General features: G+C 45.8%; 1 protein-coding gene across 1 annotated transcript; it reads left to right on the forward strand.

Moving 5' to 3' along the window:
• The first annotated feature begins 410 nt into the window (after positions 1 to 410).
• On the forward strand, positions 411 to 1854 carry LOC144141593 (uncharacterized). Its single transcript, XM_077673136.1, has one exon. The coding sequence runs from the start codon at positions 417 to 419 to the stop codon at positions 1185 to 1187; it is 771 nt and encodes a 256-aa protein (XP_077529262.1). The 5' UTR covers positions 411 to 416; the 3' UTR covers positions 1188 to 1854.
• Positions 1855 to 24827: the final 22973 nt, after the last annotated feature.

A 24827-nucleotide genomic window follows, 5' to 3' on the forward strand; every position in this document is an offset into this window, starting at 1 on the left:
TGTGTGTACGTCGCGACATCGTTGTTGGCCGAGCGCATGGCCGCAGTGCGCCGAGACAACGCCCCGGAAGGCGCGCCCTTCCTTGCCCCCGAGAGGGCCAGCACGAGCCCACGTGGTGCCAACGGCGCTCAAACGCCGAGGGCCAACGTTGCGGACGAAAACCGGTAAAATCAAACACCCGAATCACAGCTTTGCCGCCCCCCTCCGAGAAACAACGCGGCGGACCCGCGAAGCGGCGCGCTGCACGCGACGCTGCGTCGCGGCCGAAGGCGTTCCGTGGCGCTGCGATCGATGCCGCTAGGAAAAGGGAGGGGCGTGGTGAGACATAGGCGGGGCTTCGAGTGGCCCCGCCCCCCGCAGTTATAAAAGGGCATCCGCCGACCGGACGTGCCTGCCGGGGGTCCCGCACAGATAGCATGGCGGAGGACCACGGCGGACCGTTCAGCATCCGGCGTCTCATCAGCGACGACGCGCCGTCACCCACCGCCGCTCCCGTTACAACAGCGACGACCACCGCCAGTCCGTGCCGCGACAAGCCGCCGTTCAGCTACAACGCGCTCATCATGATGGCCATCCGGCAGAGCCCCGAGCGGAGACTCACGCTCAACGGCATCTACGAGTTCATCATGGACCGCTTCCCGTACTACCGCGACAACAAGCAGGGCTGGCAGAACTCCATCCGTCACAACCTCAGCCTCAACAAGTGCTTCGTCAAGGTGCCGCGCCACTACGACGATCCGGGCAAGGGCAACTACTGGATGCTCGACCCGAGTAGCGACGACGTCTTCATCGGCGGCAGCACGGGAAAGTTGAGGAGGCGATCCGCGGCCCGAGGAAGTCGCCTGCAACTGCACGCCGCGGCCGCAGCTCTGAAGCAACACCAGCACCGGGCGTCGCTTCACGCGGCCGCCGCTGCGGCTGCCGCGTCGCTCCCGCCTCATCTGGCGGCCGCCACTTCGTGGCCCTCGTCGTGGTTGTTACGCTGCCAGCTGGCAGCCGCGGCCGCGGGTCTGCTCCTGTGGCCGCCGCCGGGCTGCTGCAACGTTCCCTCCGCCGCGGCGCATCCCGTCGCGCTGTCCGCCAGCCCCGTTCCTACGCCCCCATGCTTGCCGCCTCCCCAGCAACCTTCGTCGGCAGGCGCTCTCCAACCCCTGTATCGGCCCGTTGCGGTGCTAAGGCACAGCTAGTGGAGACCCCCCCCTCGACTGACAGTGGTGTGAACTGCGTTTTGTTTGTAGGTTGTGATAATAAACGAGTCTTCCTCGCCCCCCTCCACAAGCCGCCACCGGGGATGCCCTCCACTGACGCTGTTCGACCTTGTTTGTCGGCGAGATCACGGAGGGGATCAAAGGCGCCGCCGACACAAAAGCGCGCCCCGCGACAATGGCCGCCCAGGTGACGACTCCATCGCGAGGGCCTTTTCTTCGCCGCCGCAGACGTCGAGAGGTGCCGCCAAAGCGCGGCTCCTGTCACCACCGCAAAGGAGGCCGCAACAAACGACACTGTAGGGCGGAACGACAACAACATGGCCAACAAGCCGCGAAGGCAAGGCCGACAAGCGCATCGAACGCACGCTTCCCTGCTCACCCCGAGAGCGTAGCACAGCCCTCCCTGTCTGCGACCCCCGGTTCCGTGGTGGGGGACTCGACAAGGCCGGCGGACCCGTTTGGGGGATCGACGCGGAGCTCGTGCGCCTCACCGCACGTGCGTGTTTTTTTTTTCTCTCGAACCATTTGCCTGTTGCGTGTTGAACATGTGTGTGAGCGTCCCCTGCCCTCCTCCGTACTCTTTTGTTCTCGCCGGCGCTCTCTCGTGATGGTTTTGTGCCGTTCGGTTTTGTGTGTTGTGGGCGATGCGCTTTGTCAGTTTATAACTTTTCCCTGCCAACCGCCGATACGTGCTGAAAGATTCACACGATCAGCCTATTTCGACGTGGAACGGGGCAGCAGCAGCGCAATATTGTTTCTGTTGCTGTATATCGAAATAGAGGAGTCTAAGATTCGAAGGAAGAGTCTAAGAAATACTTAAAAATTCTAAAAAAGAAAGTTCGGTTTCGGTTTTTCAACGCACTGCATTGACTAGTTCACAAATTACTGAAGTTGCGTGTTGATGAAGGCCTCTTTTCCGCCATGTACAATTTGATAGCCCGTTAGAGGAGAAAGTTAAAGGGACCCTGCAGCACTTTCGATAAACGCTTTCACTCTTTCCTTCGCGTCTGGAACCACTGCGAAAGCTACAGTTATCGCCAGCACCAGATACGTGGCACCAAATACGCCTTCCGTTTCTGCTTTGTTTTTGTAGCTTTATTTTTAAAGTTGCAATCGGAAAGCGTTCATTGCTGCAACTGAAGGAAAACCGGCCAACAGCCGCTACATGGCCTCAGTGACGTAATTCGGGCCGTCGAAGAACATCAAGACCGGGAAAGAAGGAAAAACCTTTTGGGCAAGTTTCAGAGTTCTCTGATGGGCATATATAATTTCTGGCTGAGGTGCTTTGCGACCCCTTAATCTAGGTGTATTGGGTGACTACGTTCTGCAAGCATTTAATACTTAAAAAAAGTGTTGCGGGGTCCCTTTAATTTTGGACTGCTGACAGTCAGAATGGTATTTTGCGTCCCTCTTTTTGGAACCGGCCACAGTACCTTCGCGGTTAGCTATTGGGGACCTCGATTCTCCCCCTACTATACGTGCACTCTATACGTGCACAGTGCCAAAACAATGTATGACTTGCTTTTCTGAAAGAGGATGGACCAAACTTTCATGATTTCATGTCACGTTCGCTAGAAGGTTATCAAATTGGTCTGAAAGACCCCCCTTCTGTGTGCGTGCACCCGCAGCGCAGAATATGGCCAGATAAACAGACAGGTTAAACATTGCGTTGCAGACGAAACACTGTTGCATGCTCATTTGTTGATAACAGCCACGTCCGTATTTTCTTTCTTCTCGATTTTACAGAGCTCGAAAAAGCTGCACACAAAAGGAGCCATGCTTACGCAATGCCGCGGACATGTCCTAATAATCAGGAATGCATCAATTGCTTTTATGCAACACATTCTCAAAGCTAGTTAGCAATGCTAATGTGCAGTCATCGTAGTCGGTATACCCATACCTTAATTTACGATCAGGCATCATTCATACTTTGTGCCCGCACATTTGAAGATGTTTGTATTCTTGGGCGTCAACATTTCATTTAATGAACTGAACGACATTCCAGCGACCCTGCATGGTAATTTAAGCTTTTGTGTCAACGAAATTTTGTTCATTGCTCCGGCTATAATAACTTGTTGTCCGTGGAGCTATAGAATCGCTTTAGAACAGCTTGTATAGGTTTCGAGATTCATGCAGCGCTGTAGCTTTGTATAAACCTCGCGCCAATATGATCTTTGAGTGATTTGATTTATACGACGTTCAACCAACTGCGCACATTAGGCATGGGAGCGCAAGTCACTTCGAAGAGGGGCCACACCCAAGGTGCATGTAAATTTCTTGTTGTGTTCGCGATGGCTTTTCGTCGTTTTATGCGTTCCGTCGCTTCTACGCTTGTGATGCAAAAGACTTTGTGCGCAGTGGCTGCGCTTGAGAGGACAATGCGTGTTGCTGTGTTATTGTGGCAGTAAAGTAGAGTGAGACGACGCCTTTACCATGTGGTTTGGTCTGTTTCTGAGGAAGCGCTGCCGGTATTCGGACTGGTTGCAAATTTTTGCAATCTCCCGGCCGGCCATTGGATGTACAGTGCGCGTTATGTAGTAATTCATCCTTTTAACATTGGTAAAGGAAATTGACTATGCGTTTACAAGCAGAGTTATATATAGTTGAAATCATGGATACCTTAATTTCCATGAACTGTCGGTGAGGCTATAAAAAATTGCAGTAAAGCGAGACCCCGCATAAAAAATCATTTTAACGAAGGGTTACTGTGCAATGTGTCCACGTGCGTATTGAGTTTGCACGGTTTTTTTCATTGCGCGTGAAAGGGTAATTCCGTTCGGGATCATTGAAGAAACGCCGCCGCATTTACACGGGAAAATATAAAAGTCGGATAAAAAGCTTTAGAAGAACCTAACGGTTGATTTTATTTTATTTTTTTATTTATACTGCAATCTTTGTTCAAGATCCAAGCAGGGTGGGAGAAACGCAACTTACATGAGTAACTTTCGCGGCAAAACACACACACACATACACAAAAATATACAGAAAGAGAAGAAGATGCATCATGTGAGAAGGTGCGACTTAAAAGCAGATAGTGATTTTTCTCTCACCGCTTTGTTAGAGAGGTTGTTCCTATCGACATTTGAAGCAGTCGTTGCGTGGATTGAGTGGTGTGACTGTTAGTGTGTGTCGGCGTCTTGTATCGTAACCAGTTGAAAAGTGAAAGTTGTTGAAGGTGTCAATAGCATACTGTCCAGTAACTATTTGATAGAAAAATTTAAGGCGTAGGATTCGATTCCTCTCAGATACTGTGGGCTTTTATATGAAGAAGTGCAGTTATCGATGTGCGCCCGTAAGAATTGTATATAAACCTTACCGCCTTCTTTTGAATGTTTTCTAGTTTTTTTAATATTGGTTTGAGTGTTTGGATCCCAAATAATTACCGCATACTGTGACACCGGACGAAGAATTGTGTTGTAAGCTAGGAGGCGTATAAAGAAGGGGTTGAAAATTTTAAAGCACATCTTAAAAAGAAGAGTTTTCGAAGAGCATTAGCCGAGACAGTATCGATATGCTTATTCCAGTTAAGATCGTTAGAAATCCACAAGCCCAGGTACTTATATTGGTTCACTTCTGTCAGTCTAATGTCACCAGCAGATAGATGTGGGAAAGAGGGGCTTTCTTGTGTGTTATTTTCATAAAAACGTTTTTGTCAAAATTAATGCTGATTTGCCACTGCCTATACACCACTCCACAACTTTTTCAAAGTCACGATTTAACCTAGTCTGGTCCCCAGCACATACAATTTTGTTGTAAATATACAATCGTCGGCGGTTTGACCCCAACTGACAGTCCGGTCTTAAATAATATAATAAACATGTGATGAGCGTTTGCAAACACTGATTTTTCTGGTCTATTTGAGACCGAACACATGCATTATACTTAAAATAGAAAATGTTTCCTCTAATGTTCGATACCAAAGTCGTGAAGACTCGTTAACGACCTGGTACGCTGCTCCAGATGGCGAAGTGTATATGCATACGTTTTTGCATGTACGTGCGTCAATGCTAGGGAAACCAGTTCCGCGTGGTAATTTCACTGACGCTCACATTTATACACAGCACATTTCCTCAAACTCATGGTTTACCGACATTATTCATTTGATTCACAGGTTAGTTGTATCACACTGTGAGGCTTGTAAATATTTCAGAAGGTACCATTTTTTGCCACATGTACTAAGTACTGAAATATAGCTCGATACGTATATATGATATCTCAAGAGCAGCTTCGAAAACAGATATAATTACTTACGAATAAACAGTTGCATATTATAAGCTCGTTATGACACCACGGCCTTTTCGTAAATACAAGGACGGTCTTGTTCATTGCGAATGCAGGAGTAATAATTGAGATGTATGAACTAGTTAACTGCCAGCCTCTGCCTTATTTTTGTGCTATCCTCTAGACGGAGTTTCCTATTTGGATTTTGAATAGTTCTCCGCGCCGAGGCTTTATGTGCAGAATGTACGTCGTGGTTCTTATCAGGAACGAGCGAAGATGTATGTGTACGAGAGAAAGACTTATATTAATATTTGTGGCATCGATTTTAAAATCGAAGCAGAAAACGGACAGCGTAATTTTTATATTTAATTTGTATATTCATCTCTTTCTTCAGGAACTAGTAAATGACCATATAAGCATAAATGGAGGAGTTCATTCATCAAAGAATTAGGAACGATGACACAAAATACCAGAGAACTTTACACATTAAAGCACCTCAAATTAGTTACAGAACGAGAGCTGAAGCGCATAATTGTAACATAGAAGGAGAGCCGAACACTACAAATACAATATCGAACAGGACCAGAAGGGGTGAAGGTATACAAAAGTCACAATCACCGTCACCAAAGCGCCACAATCACTGCTCATGCCTGCATACCTTCCAAGCTAAGTAAAAACAACTTCAAAAGACGCCTTGGTAATCCCACTAAGTACGATAAAAAGAACTAAGAACAGCTTCTGTTACAACAGGCGTGGTCATTTTCACATTAAATTTGCAATGCGCTTAGTGGCTCCAAAGCTTGTGCTGCAACTCCTGCGATGTCTCAGGACTGACACCAGCCCTTGGACCCCCGAGGAAGCGAACAGCTTCGCGCTGCATGTTACGTTGTTAAGTATTTGGTGGAAATTCTGACGTTTGATAAATGGGCACTCGACTCCACGTCGCTTCCGTTTCGAGATCTCAACTTCTCAAGAAAGGAAGTTTCAGCTGTAAGGTAAGGTCACCACTATTCACTGGATATATCCTACTTAAAACTGATGTCTCGAAATCTTCAAATGTTTAAGAATAGCTGTCAATGCGGTTACCGCACACAATAAAACATAATCCCAGAAGCAATAGCTGTTCACTGGAATTGTAGTTATATAATGGCCTACTACAGCACAGATAGTGCTATCGAACAAGTTTTAGATCTGATAAATGTGAACCCCTGCAGCTGCATGGTTTCGCACAAAATTTTTACGGAATAAGCCCAGTCAGCGGCGTAGCCAGAAGTATCTTTCTGGAGGTTTTATACTCGGCGGGAGAAAAAACTAAAAAAAGATAGCCAACACCAAAACAATATGTTTTCTGTTGTCTTTTCTTATCCTCGTTTTTATATTTATATTTATAGATGAAGTGCGCAAAAATTACGGGCAAGATGAGTCCCGAAGGAAAAGGGGGGATGAGCCCCGTAAAATTGCGAGAGGTGAAAAGAGCATTGGCGCAGTGACTATAGTGGTAACAGCGCTGCCCTACAAACATAATTATCCAGTCAGTTTTCAGCAACATGGTCATACTACACACTGCACAACAATTTCGACACTGAAACACCTTTCCAGTCTGCGCACGAGCGCAGCGATGTATAAATTCCGCCCACCGGTACATTCTATGCGCTAGTTTCACCAAAACTCCAAAGATATTTACTTCTAAATATTTTGCATCTTCAATTTGGGCTGCAGTTGTTGCCAAACTAATCGATGGTAGCGGGGATATTTACTTCTGGGACGAACGTAACCGCACCCTCTTCAATTCAGGGACGCCAAATATTTGGTAAAGCAGCAACAGCCTGATGCAATTAAGCTGTGTATACGGTATTTAAAGAAAGAAACACGTAATGAAAAATATGAAAAGGGTAATACAAACACAGAGCCAACATCCAGCTTGCCTTTATTTGAGATCAAACAAAACAACATCAACTTGTTTTGTTCAACTATGCGACTGCCTTTGTTGGCCCATTCAAGACGCCTGCACGATTCCTCTTTGGTGAATATCCAATGCATATGTGAGGGAGTAATTTGGTTGAGTTAAAAACTACGAAAGCTCTTGCGCCGTTTGCAAAGATGTACACTGTAAGTTCGCTCGCCATTTCATTGTAGGATCAGACTGCACAAAAGTACGCATATTTATTCTTGGTTGTATATATATATAATTGAAATGAACTCCCACGCAATGTGTTGGTACGCCCTCATAAGGCAATTCGGCGAAATCAAGCAATAGCAAAAAAAAAAAACTTACATCGTTTTTATGATCGAACTCTCGTGCCGCCCAGTATGTTCCCACACCACTTTATTGTTACAATCAGCCTGACCAATGTGTATACACATGTTTTGTTAGTAGTAGTTGGCATCCATTGCGCGCGCACAACGTTTCTGGTACCCACTTGGCTGTGGATTTCTTGTATTAGGTTCAAGATTTCAGTTGTCCTCAGTCGGCACGTTTTTGCCCGTTTGCACACAGCCCACTGCAAAAAAAAAAAAAATTAGAATTGCGTCCGTGGACGATTTCTTTGTTTTGTAATACTTTGTGTCAGTCGTGGTGCAGAGCTGCATTTTTTATCACCCTGTTTTACTGTAAAACTGTTAATTCAAGCTAGAGCGCGTCTTCTCGGCAAAAATTGCCAATGCACTGGGCATAGGCACCAATGTGTAGGGGCAATGCAACGGGCAGCGAATAGGTTGGCCCGATTTGATAGCGAAATAAATTACCTACAGAAGAGCAATGCCTAAAGCTTCTTTGTGTGTCAATCTGGCACCAGCTGTTGGTAGAAATCGGTGATTTTTCATGAGTTTGCTTCCACAGAATAAAATTGGCCCCTCTGCATTCGGCTGAATCGTCCCAGGTCGGTAGAATCCTTCCTCCTTCGTGGACAAAAATAGGCTCATAACGATGATCATCTATAATTTATCAGGTATTGCCTTTATTTTTATTTCATTGCACTTACAAACGGGTAGCGACCTATAATTCCCCATTGGGGAAATCTATGGCCTGTGTCTGTTGCCGCGTAGGTGCAGACGTGTATCCATAGCTGTTATCGTGATGCATGCATCACGAGCGCGGAAGGGAAAAAAGGAATGGTTTTAGCAGTTCGGGGATTCTTGAGGATCGAGACCGATCCACTATGCTTTAGCAGAGATAATCACGGAGACTGCGAGTCTTAGCAGACTACGAAGTATAAATACGGGCTTTGTATTTCAAGTTCGGTGCGCGGTTAAGGCTCATGAGGCTGAGGAACAAATTATCACGGCTTGTAAATTTTTGCTGCAACGGCAACACGAAGACGTCCGTTGCTTCATCGCACTCATGCCCACACATACACACACACACATGGCACGTATGTCCGCGGAGTGATTAGGCAAAAATAACCAACATGCGCGCGCGCACGCACGTGCGCGTACACACACACATGTGAGGTTCTGGTGAGGTCTAATTTTCTCAAACAAAGTAATACTTTATAATTTAAAGATAATTATCGCGCATTAATTCTGCTAATAATATTATAAAAAGGTCATGTAGGGCCCTCTGTAACATTCGAACCATGACTCAAGCCTCCTGGCGTCACATCTCCGCAGGATTTGCTATAACCTAGAAATGCTTTCACTGACGCGCTGTTGGGTTGTGCAAGGGACGCCGAAATGGTCAATGTAAACATTGACGTCAATTTAACCCAAAACACTCCATTTTTAACAGGGGAATTGTCATTGTTGTGAAGTAAATTCATTCGTTAATTAATTCATTTTTTTAGAAATCAGTCATACCTTTCAAATCTAAGAAAATAATACGGTTTTAAATTCCAGGGCGCCACAGCTTTTTTTCCCTATCGTGTACTGGGCGGGGTGTTTGCGCCGGGACTGTTTATATAAACCAAATGTTTCAATAAGGCTTGCCTAGAAGCCAGGAAGTACAAGCGGTCTGTAGTTAAGCCGGTGGACATAGGATAGCAATCTATGCAGGAAACTGCATGCTCTGCCCGAAAAAAATGCCCGTTTGGTAATAGGATGTCTTCGAAAGAAGGTAGTCCTCGAAAGCTGGCATTTGTAGCTTGGTAAACAAGGCTGACCGTATTCCATCGCATATACTGCAGGGTGGTCCATAAACAAAAAAGTGTATGATTTCAACTGATTCACCACACGTTATACACAAGGGCGGTAAGTTGAGACTCGGTATAAAGCCAAATTTATTAATTCAGTCACTAATGCGCATGTCTGAAGCAATATCACAGTTCCGAGAGGACGGATTTCGAGCCACTCATACGTATTTGTTTATGTACGGTGAACAAACGCCAAGAATACATTGTTCACGTTATTGCTGCACAGTCGCGATGTCAGCGCAATATTCTTTATGTCGTGCCCAATGCGGCACGAAATGATATGCGCCGTCGTCCTATGGGAAGGTGTCAGACAACAGCGGCCACAAAGCTTTCACCAGCTCTTTTTATTTTTTAAGTAAGGTATGCATGCTACAAACTCACGCTTTGGCGCAAATATCTTCATTACTCCGAGGAACGTTTTCTTCAACTTCGGTCTATTTCTCGCGCCAGTGACGGCATCACGGCCTCACCATCTGCTGTTATACACGTTTGTGCATGGTCGGGCGGCTGCTGTGAAAGATACACACTTTTTATCACCCATATACATATATACACACACGCACACACATTAGGAACATCACAGAGCTTAAAGGACATCCCTGCGGTACGCCTGAGGTTGCAGCAGCTATTGCGAATGTCAGAGACGCGTCCATACAGCTTATTCGTGTCCAGGCACAAAACCCCGCTCTCATTTCCCCGCATTTGCGCTGTGACCACGCACAACACGCTTTTTTAAGCGCCAAAGTGAACGCCAGGCCGCGTCATTTGACACCTATCCGACGACAGGGCGTCAAATGGCGGCGTCAACAAAGCGCTTTTGCGGCAACTTTCCCAGCCCAGCCTGACACGTGTACACACGTATGTATACGCGCGCTTTTGAGGTGTACCCTGTGTGCCGACGTGCTAAACATCTTATTCAACGTGGTCGCGTTTGTTGTGCCAGCGGTGGCATCGTGCCGTCTGCTGTTATGCGTGCTTGTGCCCGACGGGGCGGCTTGTGGAACGGATATGCGGCCCCTTTGTTCCTCCCGACATCCCTCCCCGTGTACCCATGTCGCCGACTCATACAGCAACGCGCACCGAGGGGCGTGTCTTCTAAAGCCGCCTCCTTTGTTGCGGTGGTGGAAAGAAATCGGGCCGGCTGCCGCCTTTTGCAACGACCGAAGAGAGCGCGATACCGTATCGAACCCATCGAACCGAACGCGATGAGCGGAGCTGGAGGAAGGAGGAGGAAGAGGTGCCTGCGGGGTCCGTGCTTGCTCGGGTCCTTTTCCGGTCTGCGAAGACAGCGCTCCTCCGCGGAGGAAACCCGGCCCATGTCGCGGCGACTTTGTGATTGGCTGCTGTGGTGGCATGCAGTTTGTATGTGTTTGCATGTGTGTGTGTGCGTGCCTGTGTGTGTATTTTTGTGTGTGCGCGCCTGTTGTGTATGCCTTTGTGTAAGACTGTATGCCTCTGTGTATTTTTGTGTGTGCGCGCCTGTTGTATGCCTTTGTGTAAGGCTGTATGCCTCTGTGTATGTGTGTGTGCGTAACCGCGTGTGTATGTGTGTGCCTATATGTGTAGTGGGAGGTCGCCTTCGCTTAGAGAGAGGGGAACATATTGCATATACACTGCCACATAGGAACGTTTTAAAAGAGCAGCCGTGTTCTCCAGTGCCCTTTTGACTCAAAGAAAGATATCTGCGTGTAAAATATTTCAGGCATTATGCACGTTGCAGCAATGACACTGCGTAAACGCCGTAAAGCAACGGGTTCTGCAAAGAGTGTTAGGAAGAAATTTACATTGTTGTATGCGTATTTACCTATACGTATATATGCGCACCTGCAACCATGTCTGCAATTATTCCTCATGGTCATGCGCAGCCTAACCCGCGACTAATCATAAAAATGTCCGCGATGGAGCTCAGAAGCCCGGTAATAATTTTGTTGCCATGGCATCGTGAAAACGGGTTCGGACGTCGGCAGTAATTTGACTCTTCTCATCGCGATGTCTGTCCAAAACACCAGTATTTAAGTTCTGGAATATGCACTTATGTACACGAAAGGGTTAAAAGGCACCGGTTACAGTTTCAAGACCTAAAAACGACAGAAGAGACGGGGGCAGGTAGAGTAAAATGTAATTTAAATGCATATAGTAGTATGTTGCTGCAAGAGGCCCAACTGCCTTTACGTCAAAGAGCGCTGAAACTACGAGGTCATTCAGTCTGCGTTGCTTGTGGTTATAAATCAATCAATCAATCAATGTTTATTTGTGTGGCCAGGAACAGCCGGAGGGCCATTGTGCTGGCGCACAAGAAAAATACAAAAACAAAAGGACACGCAGGCGACGCAATACGTGCACATCTCATGCACACAATAAGAAAATAGGTTTAATTGGTTACACCATAATAATATTAATAATCAATCAATCCATCAATCAATCATGTTTATTTACGTGCCTAGCAACAGCCAAAGGCCTGAGTGCTGGCGCACGGATAGTTACATAAAAACAAAATACAAGAAACATATTGAAAGAAACAAACAAGCGACAAGACACACAAATTGAAGTAGCGAAAATTACAGAAATAAAGCACAGGCGGAGCCTGGGTACAGGTAAAAAAGAAAAAAGAAGATGCCTTTGTGGCTCATCTTATTGTAATGAATACACAACAAGCAGAGAACAAAGTTTGACAGTAAGACGACAAAACAATGACAAGAGTATAGAGACAAATGATAAAACAAGATGATAAGTAAACAGTTTCAAAAATAGGCAACTATCTATTGGTTAAACAGAACTGCAGAGAAACCAAATTTCATAAATGAAAAAAAAAAGAAAAACGAACGACAGAGATATCATAGATGTTTAACATACTGTATTCAACAGCGCAATACGGTAAATTGTAAAGGAACTTTGAAATAATAATAATAATATAATATATTAATCTGTAATAATTACAATAATAATGGTGTTTATCGTGCCCAAACACAACCGTGAGGCCTTAGTCATGGTATACGTATGGATGCAATTACAAAAGAGAACCTGGTTAACAAGCACCCGCGAGGACAAGACATTGCAAAAACAAAATTAAAAGGATTTATACACGACAACAACAAAAAATGATTGATGCACGGATAAGCAGAAACAGAGAGCTGTTCAAGCTAGTTTTCTCCTTCGGAAGCACATGAAATAGTCTGAAAAGATGTTATTCCATAAAGAGGCACAGGGAAAGAAAAGAGCACTGGATAATGATAATCCTAATAACAGGAGTAGCTACAGTTCCAGTTCAAGGAACCAGGAATAAGATGTTTGGTGACGGGGCACTTGTACAGGAGATGTGTAGGTAATGTTGTGTACAGGAAGGAAGTGACAAGGAAATAGTCACGTAAAGGCTAAGGCAACATCATGTATACGACACACAAAATCAAGAACCACCCACTGCAAATAAACAAGGGGGTGCTTTAAAAAACCCAAGTAGACACAACATTGCACATTGTGCACGCGGGAATAAAAACCGCTACTCAATGCCATATCTTGTTACGGACTTCCGAACGAAAAACTCAAAATAAGTGCCTATGTACAGTGTCTCAAAGTGTTCTTTGTACAAAAGCTGAAGTCTCTGAACAGGATTTCCAGTGTTTCCCATGGACACTATAGAAACGCTCTGGATGGCTCTGGACTTCTGAGGGATCCTTAACCTTACGGTGCCCAGAATCTCCTAGCAATCAATTATTCCATGTAACAGCTTCAACAAAAACACTGTCAGCTTTCATACGCATACGCTCCATGGACTCTACCACAGGCAGTAAGGTATTTCGGCGCACGGAAGTATCGGGGAAATAGCGATGCTTCAGGATGGAAAAGAATTTTTTGTAAGCAAATTACACTCGGCTTCTGTTCGTGGACCGCGTACCATTCCAGAAAACAGAAGCATATTCCAGCAGCAGGCGACACATTGAGGTGTAAAGTTGTACAAAGCAATCTGGACGTTCCAATTTCTTTGACAAACGGCACACCATGCCCAGTGCGCGCCGGGGGCGTCTTCTTATTAGATTCACGTGATCCGCTAAGTTAAGCGCGCGATCAAACAAAACTCCCAAATCAGAGACAATGTACGCTCGCTGCAAGATGTCCTCGCGTATGTGCATGCGAAACACAAGTCACCAGTTTTCCGGGTGAATGACACTGGTTTAGTTTTCGCGTTGCTTAAAACGAGTTTAATAAGTTTGCACCACTTAGAAAAGGCGGACACATCGTTCGGTAGCAATGTACAGTCCGAGACGCTGTGGATTTTCGTAAGTATTTTGATGCCATCTACTCACAGGAGGAATGATGGGTTTTTTATCACAGTGCCAATGTCGTTTACGAACACGGAAAATAAGGGGGCCCAGGACCGAGCCCTGTGGAACATTGCTATACTCGGTTACAACTTAAGAACGGCACCGAAGTTGCCGCTGTGCCTCATCACCGCAGCCGGATGTCACTCCGCGCAGCACAAGTAGAGCGTTACTGGGAATATTTTGAACATGGCACGAGCCGTTTTTGTATCTTTTTGGACCTAATATGCTAATAAATTACTGCAGCGACAGCAAACAAACTACGTCAGAAAAGGCAGACGATATCACGCATTTGTGGCAGTCTCCTTTCAAAACGCGCGCGCCCGTTGACATCCGGGTCCGTCGCTTAGGCGGAGTGATACCGTACATGAGCTGGTGCCGTTCTTAACTTGTTCCCGAGTATAGTAACACTTACAGAAAAAGATTTAGCACTGCGAAAGACACGGACGGTGAAAAGGACGGGATGGGTGCTAACTCGCAACTGGATTTTTATTGAAAAGACGGCGTGTATAGGATGTGACGTAACAGTGTCAATCAGCAAGGTAGTCCTGAAGTATACAGTGCTAGCAGCGTTGCAGGAACGCCCGAACCAGTAAGTTTTGAAAGTAGTGTTGAATGGCAAACTATACATTGAATGCCTCACTGAGGTCATAGATCACGTCGAGCTGACTTTTACCTTCTATTGCTGTCGATTCGTGGATCATGAAGCTAACAACATTCGTGGTCGTTGAGCGGCCTGCAGTAAAGCCATGCTGGCTTGGAATAAGGATGCACTTGATTGAGGGAGATACCAGCCTTATGAAGAACGGATTCAAATATGTTCGGAATATCACAAAGGAGAGGTATTGGCCTGTATTTGTGGCGTCAGTTTTTGGACCGGATTTGCGAACGAGACAATTTTATCAATTTTCCACTGCAGGGGAAAACTACGGTTTTTAAGGCAGTTGTTGAACATTGACGTCATAATACACGACTGAAACCCTTCAGTAAAGCCATGGGACCTCCATCAGGCCGGTCGCGGAATAAATGGTCCCGGATATAATGGTCCCAGAACAAATGTTCCCAACCTCAAATTAGGAAGAAATGGTCCCACCACTACTGCTCTTATGCATGAGCGCCTGTATGAGGGAAGGAAGGGGGTCAATGTATTTATGTTTATATGTTTGTATTTGTGCAGAATGTATTTTGCATCTGTTGATATATAATATATTTGCTAAGACTAAATTTACTTGAGTGAAATGCGGTATACAAATTTTTTTTTGTGGCAGATGTACGTCCTCGCGTGCTTCCTTTGCTGGCCTTTTGTTGTTATTCCGAATACCAGGCAAACCAGTGGAATACATTTCAATCAAAATCAGCGTGTACTGGGCAGCCCTCGGCGGGTGTTTGAAGCGAATACAATAATGGGCTGCGACAATTTTCTTATTTAGTGGCTCTAAGTGCACTCGCTTCGGCAACGTATATCTTTGCTTGAGATGGCCCTCATTGTCCTCTTTAGAAGAAATTGGGCATGGTGCTGACTGTCGCGACAGCCTGGCTTGACCAGTGGCTCAGCCGGTGCTCGCGTTCAGACGTCCGCATGTCTCGAGATTGTGCCTGTCACCAACCTCGCTTACTAGCGGCGTCCCGCGACAGGTGCGGCTTCCTGGAACACGGCTGGACTCGCAAACTACTTGAACAGGAAGGGAGCGTGGGGTCTGGTCGTGCGTGGAAATAGTTGCAGTGACTGAGAAAACTTCGGATTGGAAGGGAGGGGTAGAGAACTCACTACGCACTCACCCGTGAAGTGCTTGCTCAGAAGAAACAAATTGCGCTTCTTTATGAGGCATGCCTCTACGTATTCTGTAAATCATGGAGCCGCATGTTTCTAACGTGGCTTCTTTTTTCTCCCTGTGTTTGCAAGTAGCACATTCATTCGTTGTATAGTGACAAGGCAGACAATGGAAATAACGATATTTTGCGGAAAAAAGTCGAAAACAAAAAATGAAAATAGACAAAAATCCAATAACGGAAGCGAGAGAAAAGTAATAAATAAGAATATTCGCCTTCAACGCATAAAAAACGCGAAGACAAAAATAAAAAATGCCTGAGGAAACGGCGGAAATAAGAATAAAAAAAATTCCCCAGTCGAGCCAATCGTGTAATGCCCTGCACTAGCACAAAAATGCATGGTTGGCATAAACACCGCCTTTAATCGTTATAATAGTTAAATTGAGATAACCGGTTTAACGGAATCTGAAAAACAAAGACAACAAAATGGAAAAACTAAAGAAATTATAAACTGCACTCCAGCAAGATACAACGAATTTGAACAAAACCCACGTAAAGTTTTATAGAAATATATTGCCCGAAGAGGTGACTGGGACCATTTGTTCCGGGACCATTTGTTCCGGACCATAAGTTCCGGGACCATTTGTTCCTACTTTCGAGTTGGGACCACTTTTTCAGGACCATAAGTTCCGGGAACATAAGTTCCGGGACCATTTGTTCTGGAACCATTTGTTCCTACACCCCCATCAGGCCCGCATAGTGAATGCTACTAGATGGGTATACTATGAATCTCATCTACACAGTTAGGGTTAAAAGACGTCGGTTAGCGAACATAGGTTGGTCTGATTAAAATAGTGAGATGAGTAGTAAAAATTTGAAAGTTAATTTCAGTGAACTGGCGTCGTCTGTTATCGTCGCGCGATGTGTCTCACTCCCCGAACCGACAGAACACGGAAAGCCGTTCGCCTGATTTGTTGGCAACTGACGGCAGTGTGCCATTTAAAGAGCAAGAATGGGGTAGGTAAGTAAGGCCTATTGGCTGTGCACACATGGACATGTCTCTGGAATTGTTTTGCTTGTCTGTAATGTACCTACCATTTTTGTGCCATTTAAAGGGCAAGAATGTGTTGGGTAAGTAGGAACTATTGGTTGTCACGTATACGGACATGTCTCTGGATCCCTGTTTTGCTTGTCTGTAATGTATGTACCTATTTTTTGCCCCATTTAAAGGGCAAGAATGGGTTAGGTATGTAGGGCCTATTGGCTGTCCACATACGGACATGTTTCTGTATTTGCTTTGCTTGTCTGTAATGCATATACCTATTTGTTGTCCCATTTAAAGGTCAAGAATGTGTTAGGTAAGTAGGGTCTATTGGCTGTCCACATATGGACATGTCTCTAGATCTGTTTTGCTTGTCTGTAATGTACGTAACTATTTTTGGGAGGGTGGTTAGGATGCACAGTTTACTATCTGTTCGTGCGGCCCGCTTTGTGCCGAAGTTTCCGGAGTATCCCTCGAGGGCACAAGTTGTATCATATTTTGTTGCGGTACTCACAGGACATCTTTACCACTGCGAAGTGTGGTGAAATAATTTTGGATTGCGGTTACGTTACCCAAATTGCCGCTGGGTATCCAAGCACACTATTATTGTTAGGATTTCAGTATATGCCAGCACTGTCGCTTTGGTGAGGTGATTGTCATAGGAATCAGTAAAACACGAAATTGAAATGTGCAGTGAAATCTGCAGCCGAGCATGACTTGCGGGTCAGCGGCTGTCTTGTGGCTGTGCTTGGCGAGCGACGTCCTGCTGGCTGGTCGCTTCGGCAAAGGTGTACTGGCGTCATTTCCGTGACGGATACGACGTCAGTGAAATCCTGGGGTACCGCGGTATAAAACACTTTCGTGTTAAAATATAAAACCCGCAAACGAACAACCCTAAGTATAACGTACTCTTTAGTACTAAATGTTGCTTCTCCGCAAGAAGACCCGGTGTGCAGGGGTGCACTCTTTACAGGCCGCTTGCTTCGTTTTACTGGCGTCACTTTCTTGACAGATATGATGTCAGCGAAATCTTCGTGTATCTGTGAATAAACCCTTTCGTGTTAAAAGTACGAGTCAAATATTTCATCTTTTGGAACTGCGTTGCCAGGAAGCTGGTCGGAGCAATCGGTTTTAGATTGTAGGGTCAAGGCATTCTTGCTTTAATGATCGTGCTACCATTGCCCCTTCCTAATCCCACGGTAAGTTTCCCGCACACCTTATCTGTATTATTAAAGGAAAAAGGGAGTATACAGTGGGCGACTTCGGGGGTGTGTTGAATTATTGTGGAATCACAGGAAACCAGGGCAACATTATGGGCAACCTTGGAGGCCACTAGAGCAACCTTCTGCTGATGGATTGAAAAGGGACAGTATAGTAGGAGTCATCTCATTTCTTGATGTCCGGAATGGACTTCCGCTCGCCAGAATTTTTGTGCTGCATAAAATTGTTTGTGTAGTGGGAAGAGCTGGACACGTGCGTAATTTGGCCGGGTAATTAGGCGAAACACATTGTTCAAAATGTTTCGCCAAATTACCCAGTCCTCAAGGGTGCCACCAGTGGTGCTGACCATGGGTAAGTTGTCGGTTTTGGTGCCTCTTATGTTTTCTTAGTAAATTACAAATTTTGATTGTATCTGTGTACTATAAGTAAGTAATGATACAAGTGGTCTTCAGCCGTTTGTTAGGGCCTCTTGGTGAATGAGCTCTCCGGTGGCTTTTGCACGTCGGAGACGACCAGACTTTGTGCTGCTGGACACCTGCAAAAGTTACCCCAGGCGTTGTGCTGCGCTTCGTGTGCGTATCATCAATCTTCGTTTCAACAGGGACCCCTAATGTTCTGTGGGGTACACGGGTCTGTGTAATAGAGATTTGAGCAGCGTCGAAAATGTGTGCAGTGATGATGCTACAAGATTCGTCGATATGTAAGTGTTCTGCGGATGTATACGAGAGTTGTGATTTTTTAAGCCTTACTGAGTCCGCCAAAGTTTCTCAAACCTGTTCATGGTAGATGAAGTTGTCGGGGAATGTATTAAGAATTGCAGAGGGATAAGGAAGTGACCACTACATAGACTGTAAGGGTTCGCGTCCACGTTCCACTAAAAGGGCGCAATAAGGATACATGAGCAAAGTGCCAGATCGGTGGGTGAATACAGGTTTGCGTTGTACTTTAGTGTATCAGTCTTTTTTTTTGGAAAATATACAAGCTCCTGAAGATAGTGAGATTCTGTCAGTCAAGCCGCCCCGGGCTCCTGTGCGCTCAGGTTCCTGCAGAGTTTACTATGGGCAGTAATGTCACCCGACACCCACCAACATAAATGATCCCTGGAGTTCATAAATTAATATTTCAAATCCTGAGCAAAATAAGCGGAAATTAGCAGAAATAAAACAGCACATTTTTGATAATTTGCTAGAAGTTTTTGCCCGTACAGCCACTTGAAGGGTGATGAACTGGAGAAGAGACTGACAATGGACACATTGAAATTACTATTGCTAAATGTTTCTCTAAACGTGGAGGGAGTAGCAATTGAGGCAGGTTTAACGCAACCGTGTTTCTTGCAGACAAAAGGTGCTTGGCTGGTTTTATGAAGTATTTCGTCTATATCATCTAAGTTTTTCATTAATTAAGCTCCTGCAGTTTTATTGGGTCATACGTTGTACTGCCATAAATGTGGAGTAATATGGTTTGTATGTGTATTCGGTGAATTGGTGGTTCTATCTATATCACTGAGCCAGTAGCGGTCCCAGAGATTGTTTTTTTCTTTTCGCGGGGGGGGGGGGGGGGTGCGAATTTTGTTACCGAAAAAAGCAGTATTGTGCACAAAAGTTTTATTTCAACAATATTTACATTAACTGTTTACAGATGAATTATGAACACTTCAAAAACTCATACCTACTCCGACATAAACAACTGTACAAAGGCCTGAATTTTATATGAACGTGAAAATTTATTTCTTCTATTTATCAACCATTGTTTATACATGCGGAGAGGGGTGGAGGAATAAATGTTTATTCTTTTTAATTTATACATAAATGATACCACCAGTATAGCTCCAGAAAGAGAATTCGTGATCTACACAGACGACACGAGCAGGTTTCTTATCAGCAAAAAAAACTGATCAAGTTATTCAAAAACTTGAGTTATTCAACTGATCAAAAGTGGACACAAGAAAACCTACTAAAAATAAATGTACAGAAAACCAAGGAAGTACTATTTCACGCTACAAATAAAAACATAACAATAAAAAAAGTCTCTTTCTGAAATCAGAATAGTTCCCTGCATAAAAACATTAGGTGTTATCTTTCACGAGACCATGTCCTGGGACGAGCATATAAACGGCTTGGCAAAGTCACTCTCACAAATAGTCGGACTCGTATACAGAAACGCAAGTTTACTTCCACGTAATGTAAGGATGTTACTATACAACACCTTATTCTGTTCGAGGCTCAACTAGTTCTATATAATCTGGGCCTCAACGACACACAAATCTACAGAAGTTGCACATCCTCCAAAAACGGTTTTTGCGCGCTGTCGCCAATATCCCGGTGCACTTTCTTTTTTTTTTTTAATATCGAGTTTTTGCCGCACGGCATATGAGAGGCGGTTTAAAGATGGGAGGAGGGAAGAAAGTAGGAAGGAAAGCACTTTCCTTCTGCACCTTTATTTTACACGTATAATGTATTGCCTGTTACTAGGACTTATGACTACTGCCTATGCAAACAGTATAAACAAAACCTGAAAAATAATACCGGGTTTTTGGGCCAGTTAGAAAACCTAAAAGAACAACTCTACCCCATATAGCACGCGACATTTCGAGAGATGGAAAGTTGAAACATGTAGGACAACATACGGACTACAAATGTTAAAAAACAGGCTGCCAAGAGTGCTTGATACACTGCTTAAGGGAAACATCGATCCCGAAAAGATTACTTTCAGGAAACTTCGCGAGTACTTTAGCAACTGAAAAACGAAAACAGAAAAACCATCTCACCATCCCAATGTTTTTGCTACTATATGTATGCACCTCTGGCTGCACAACTGTTAACTGTATGACGGTCGTCAGAATGTCTTTTTGAATGAAACATTTGTGTACCTAGCTTTGTTACCGGCGTAATTTGTTGTGAACTGTTCGATATGATGTTATGTATATGTGTGTCATGATGTTTCGGCACATGTGGCTTGTATTCCCGAGTTTTATAATGTCATACCATTAAATCTGAATAAGCACGCTTTATATCCGCCCTATTTTCATTGGAGTGCTTTTTATATCGTTTATACTTTTTATGTTCGATTTTATGATTTTATTGACCCCTGCCTAAAGCTGCCAATGCGGAGGCCTGCGGCCTTGTCAAGCTGCCTTTATGACAGCTTTTTCTGCGGGCCTCCAGCGTCATGTATGCGTCATGTACGTGATGCAAATAACGGCTTATTATTAATAATAATAATTTTTTTTTTTTTCACGAGCGCTGGTGCTGCTGTTAGGGCCCCCGCCCGTAGGGGGGCGTCCCTAGTCTGAGATGTTCTGGTCTTGGCTGGCAGTCCAGGCCCTCTTCACCAGTATGCGCTGGGTCTCAGGGTCCGGACTTTTCAGGCAGGCTACCCACTGCTCGTAAGAGGAGGAAAGGTTGGAGGGCAGGCCTGGGGTTTGTCCGCACTCCCATACTTGGTGGTATAACGTGCCGGGCAAGGGACGGAAATCACAGGTGGCCGGGTATATGGTGGGGTAGATGGCGTGAAGAAGGTGCGATGAGGATAGGATCTTCTTTGTTTTCTTCGGAGGCTGGTGGATTCTTGTCTCGATAACATGGGGATGTGGAGCCGCGAATATTCTTCTGCTTTGGCGATAGTGCACCAGAATATCTCCACATTTTACGAGAGGTTCTGTTTTGGGAGCAGCAGGCGATGTTTGTCGCTCGCAGATAATGGCCCGATGTACGTGCTGAGAAAATAAACAATTTGGCATGAATGACTGCACATCACTGGAACAGTTTATTTGAGCAATAATTATCTATACACGTTACAGAATGGTATCGAGGGCTTGCGATTAGAGCTATATAAACGCTGCCAGCGCAAACAAATGTACAAACCCGCCCGCTTGCGCACAAATCACTTAGCGACACAATGGTTTTTGGCGCCCCTTAGCCGGTGCACCGTGCAACAGCTGGCTCGAGGCCTCGAGCCAGCATTTCTGACGGTCGCAACACCTCGCACAAGTGGGATGCAACCTCCAACAAGTTGGATGCTTAAAAAAAACAAAAAAATAAACATGAGGACCTCTTTAGGTAGGGACGATCGTAGACTAGGGCACATCGTAGACTAGGGAACAAACTTGTCTAGGAAATATTCTATACATAATTCGAAGCAAGATAGAAAAGTGGATGCGTGCGTGCGTGTGAAGCTATGGGCAAACACACAGACATAGAAGCGACGCACAGCAGATCTAATACATGTGGATCTACCTACAGGCGGGGCGGTAAGACGGTAAACTTCGTGAGACAAAAATAATCATGACTGGAAGCATATTTATGAATCATCACTCGGGAGTAATTGAAAGTTGGAAACTATAGGGCAAGCTTTCGGACTTCAGTTGAGGTCATTAGGCTGGAGACGAGGATAAACTTGAAAAGACATGTCGCCTTCCTCGGCCAGACATTTTTTTATAACAACCCTGGCGCCTACTTTGCGTCAACAGTTGGCAGCACTTCGATTCATCGAATGGACCCAAGTAGAAATGTCGTGCGACGAAATTGGAAGAACAGATCACCGTTCACTTTCTGTACCACGTGACTTGGGAGGTGCACGGAAGAGGAAATAAACGGGGAAGGGGGAACAGGGGGGAACAGGGAAGGGGGAATAGAAGGGGGAACAGGGAAGGATAAAAGGTCACACCGTTCACCGACGGAAGCTTTCAGCAGGGAAGGCAGGGACATTGCTTGGCTTTGAACGACTAAATACACCCTTTATTGCTTACTCAGATGAAAAAACCGCTTGACCTGGCTTTTGCTAGCCGGCAAGCCATTAAAAAACTCGTGATCAACGCGGTTTGATTTCAAACTTTTACGAGCCTCGCCCCTTTCCCATGCCCAAAAATTTTGACCCTCTGCTCCCTGACTTTCGCTGTGTCCGCACAGAAATTCTGATAGCGCAAACAAAAATCACACGCCCCTTCTAAGACAGCTCTAACTCGCTTCATCTGAGTATCATCAAAGGCGGGGCTTTCCCGCCGCGAAGTTGGTTCGAGTACGCCGGTTCCATAAAAGCTCGCTTTGAGTCAACCACGACGGCGGCCTATGCGTCATCCGTTTAATGCTAAACGCACCCCGCAGATTGGCCGTAGATTGGGTGAACTATGGAGTTATACAACAACACCGGATACGGAGGCCGCTTCAACCGGCCGCCTCCGCGCAGCGACCAATTTGCGTCGACCGCGCCGCTGTGGCTCCCGCGCTCTTCGCTCTGTGCGGGCCGCCTTGTTGGCAGCCGCATCCGCGCAGCCGTTGGGGATGTGCAACACCTTCTAAGTCAAAAGGCCCTAGCCTGGTGAAGTCACTCCGACTGGTTCCTCCTGATTTGGCCAGTCGGGTTTTAAAAAACATTCCCATGCAGGAAAGGACCAATAGCTTAAACTAACCATAGTAAAGTAAAGTGCTAAGCGTTAGTTAACTTCATGCGGCCTTCTTACCGTGGGGGTGTTGCCCGGCGTCGCTTCTGGGAGCACGGCGCGTGCCCTCTGGTGGGAGCCGTGATTGACCACGACAAAGCGCTTGCTCGGGCCCCCCTGGGTCCCACAAATAAGGCTGGGAAAACAGGCCGTATACTCGACACAAAGGGCAAGCGCGCGAGAGGACGTCGCCTCCTCCCTACGCTGCCTCAACACCCACCAGTTGAGGTGCAGGCCTTTGCGCGGTGTCATCTTTGAGACACCGAATTGCGAAGGTCATTGGAGAAGTACCGGAATACAAAAGCCGTATACATGTGACGGCAGAATTTGAGGTGCGTCAGAGGAGGATAAAACGATGTGCATGTGCGCCCTTCTCATCTTGTTGGTGTCGCTGCCTCTGCAACAAGAGCCGAGGAGGACACGGGGACCACAGCGCGGGCCGTTCCCCGTCGCGCTTTTCTGAACTACCCTGAGTTCGAACTACACTACACACTACACACTACACTGAACTACACACCATACATATGCATCATCATCATCATCATTATAATACCCACTACCACCACCAGCAACAGCCAATATGTGCTCACAACAGGACGAAGGTCTCTGCAAGTGGGAAACTACGCTGGCCAGCTCCTGTCCTGAAACGCAGCTTTTGCTAGCGGAAAGGGCGAAGACAGCGGGCCGTGCCAACGGAGTCTTGGACTGAAGACCCCGACCACTAAACGACTCACTTCAACTGTAAATAAAGTTTCTTTCTCTCTCTCTCTCTCTCTCTCTCTCTCTCTCTCTCTCTGCAAGAAATTTACAACCATTCCTGTCAAGTGTGTTCGAAGTCATTATTTGTCCCAAAACTTTCATCCCTGTCGTGTACCGACAGAAAATTTCGGCAGGCTGCTAGAGAATTTGTAATTATTACTTCAAAAGGAGGCATGAGTGAGGGTTAAGCTTAATGGCGAGTTCTTCGGCGTCCCGAGGGTAAGTCGTCCGGACAGACGCGCAAGAGTGCCGACGGGAAGTGATGATAAACAAACCCCAAGAATCGTTTTTGCATCTCATCATCAACATCAAGGGCCCTTTTGCGTCCATAGCAATTAAGTAACAAAAGCTTGATGTGGGCGAGTTGGTACATACTGCTAAAAAAATTAATCGACGCTAAAACAGGGACGACGAAGAAACACCCTGTTGTGTGTTCCGTGTTTCTTCGTCGTCCCTGTTTTAGCGCCGATTAATTTTTTTAATAGCAGTTAAGGCACGTGCATGATTCTTCCCAAGATTTCCAAGCGCCCCTGCGGCGCGATTTCCGGGTTTATTCGTTGCCCCCGAATTATACCCATTTCAACATCGCATCGGGTCTTTGGTGTTCCCCTGTTTCATTCGGCGTATGCCCAGGTAGCCATTCGGTGAGGCAAATTGTCTACCGGCTATCCTACTTATATCCAACCCCCCCCCCCCCCCCCCCCACCACCATTCAAGTTTAATTTT

Source organism: Haemaphysalis longicornis, unplaced genomic scaffold (genome assembly GCF_048455015.1).
Source record: "Haemaphysalis longicornis isolate Haplotype H1 unplaced genomic scaffold, Haemaphysalis longicornis Haplotype H1 scaffold_6, whole genome shotgun sequence".
Taxonomy (NCBI): Eukaryota; Metazoa; Arthropoda; class Arachnida; order Ixodida; family Ixodidae; genus Haemaphysalis; species Haemaphysalis longicornis.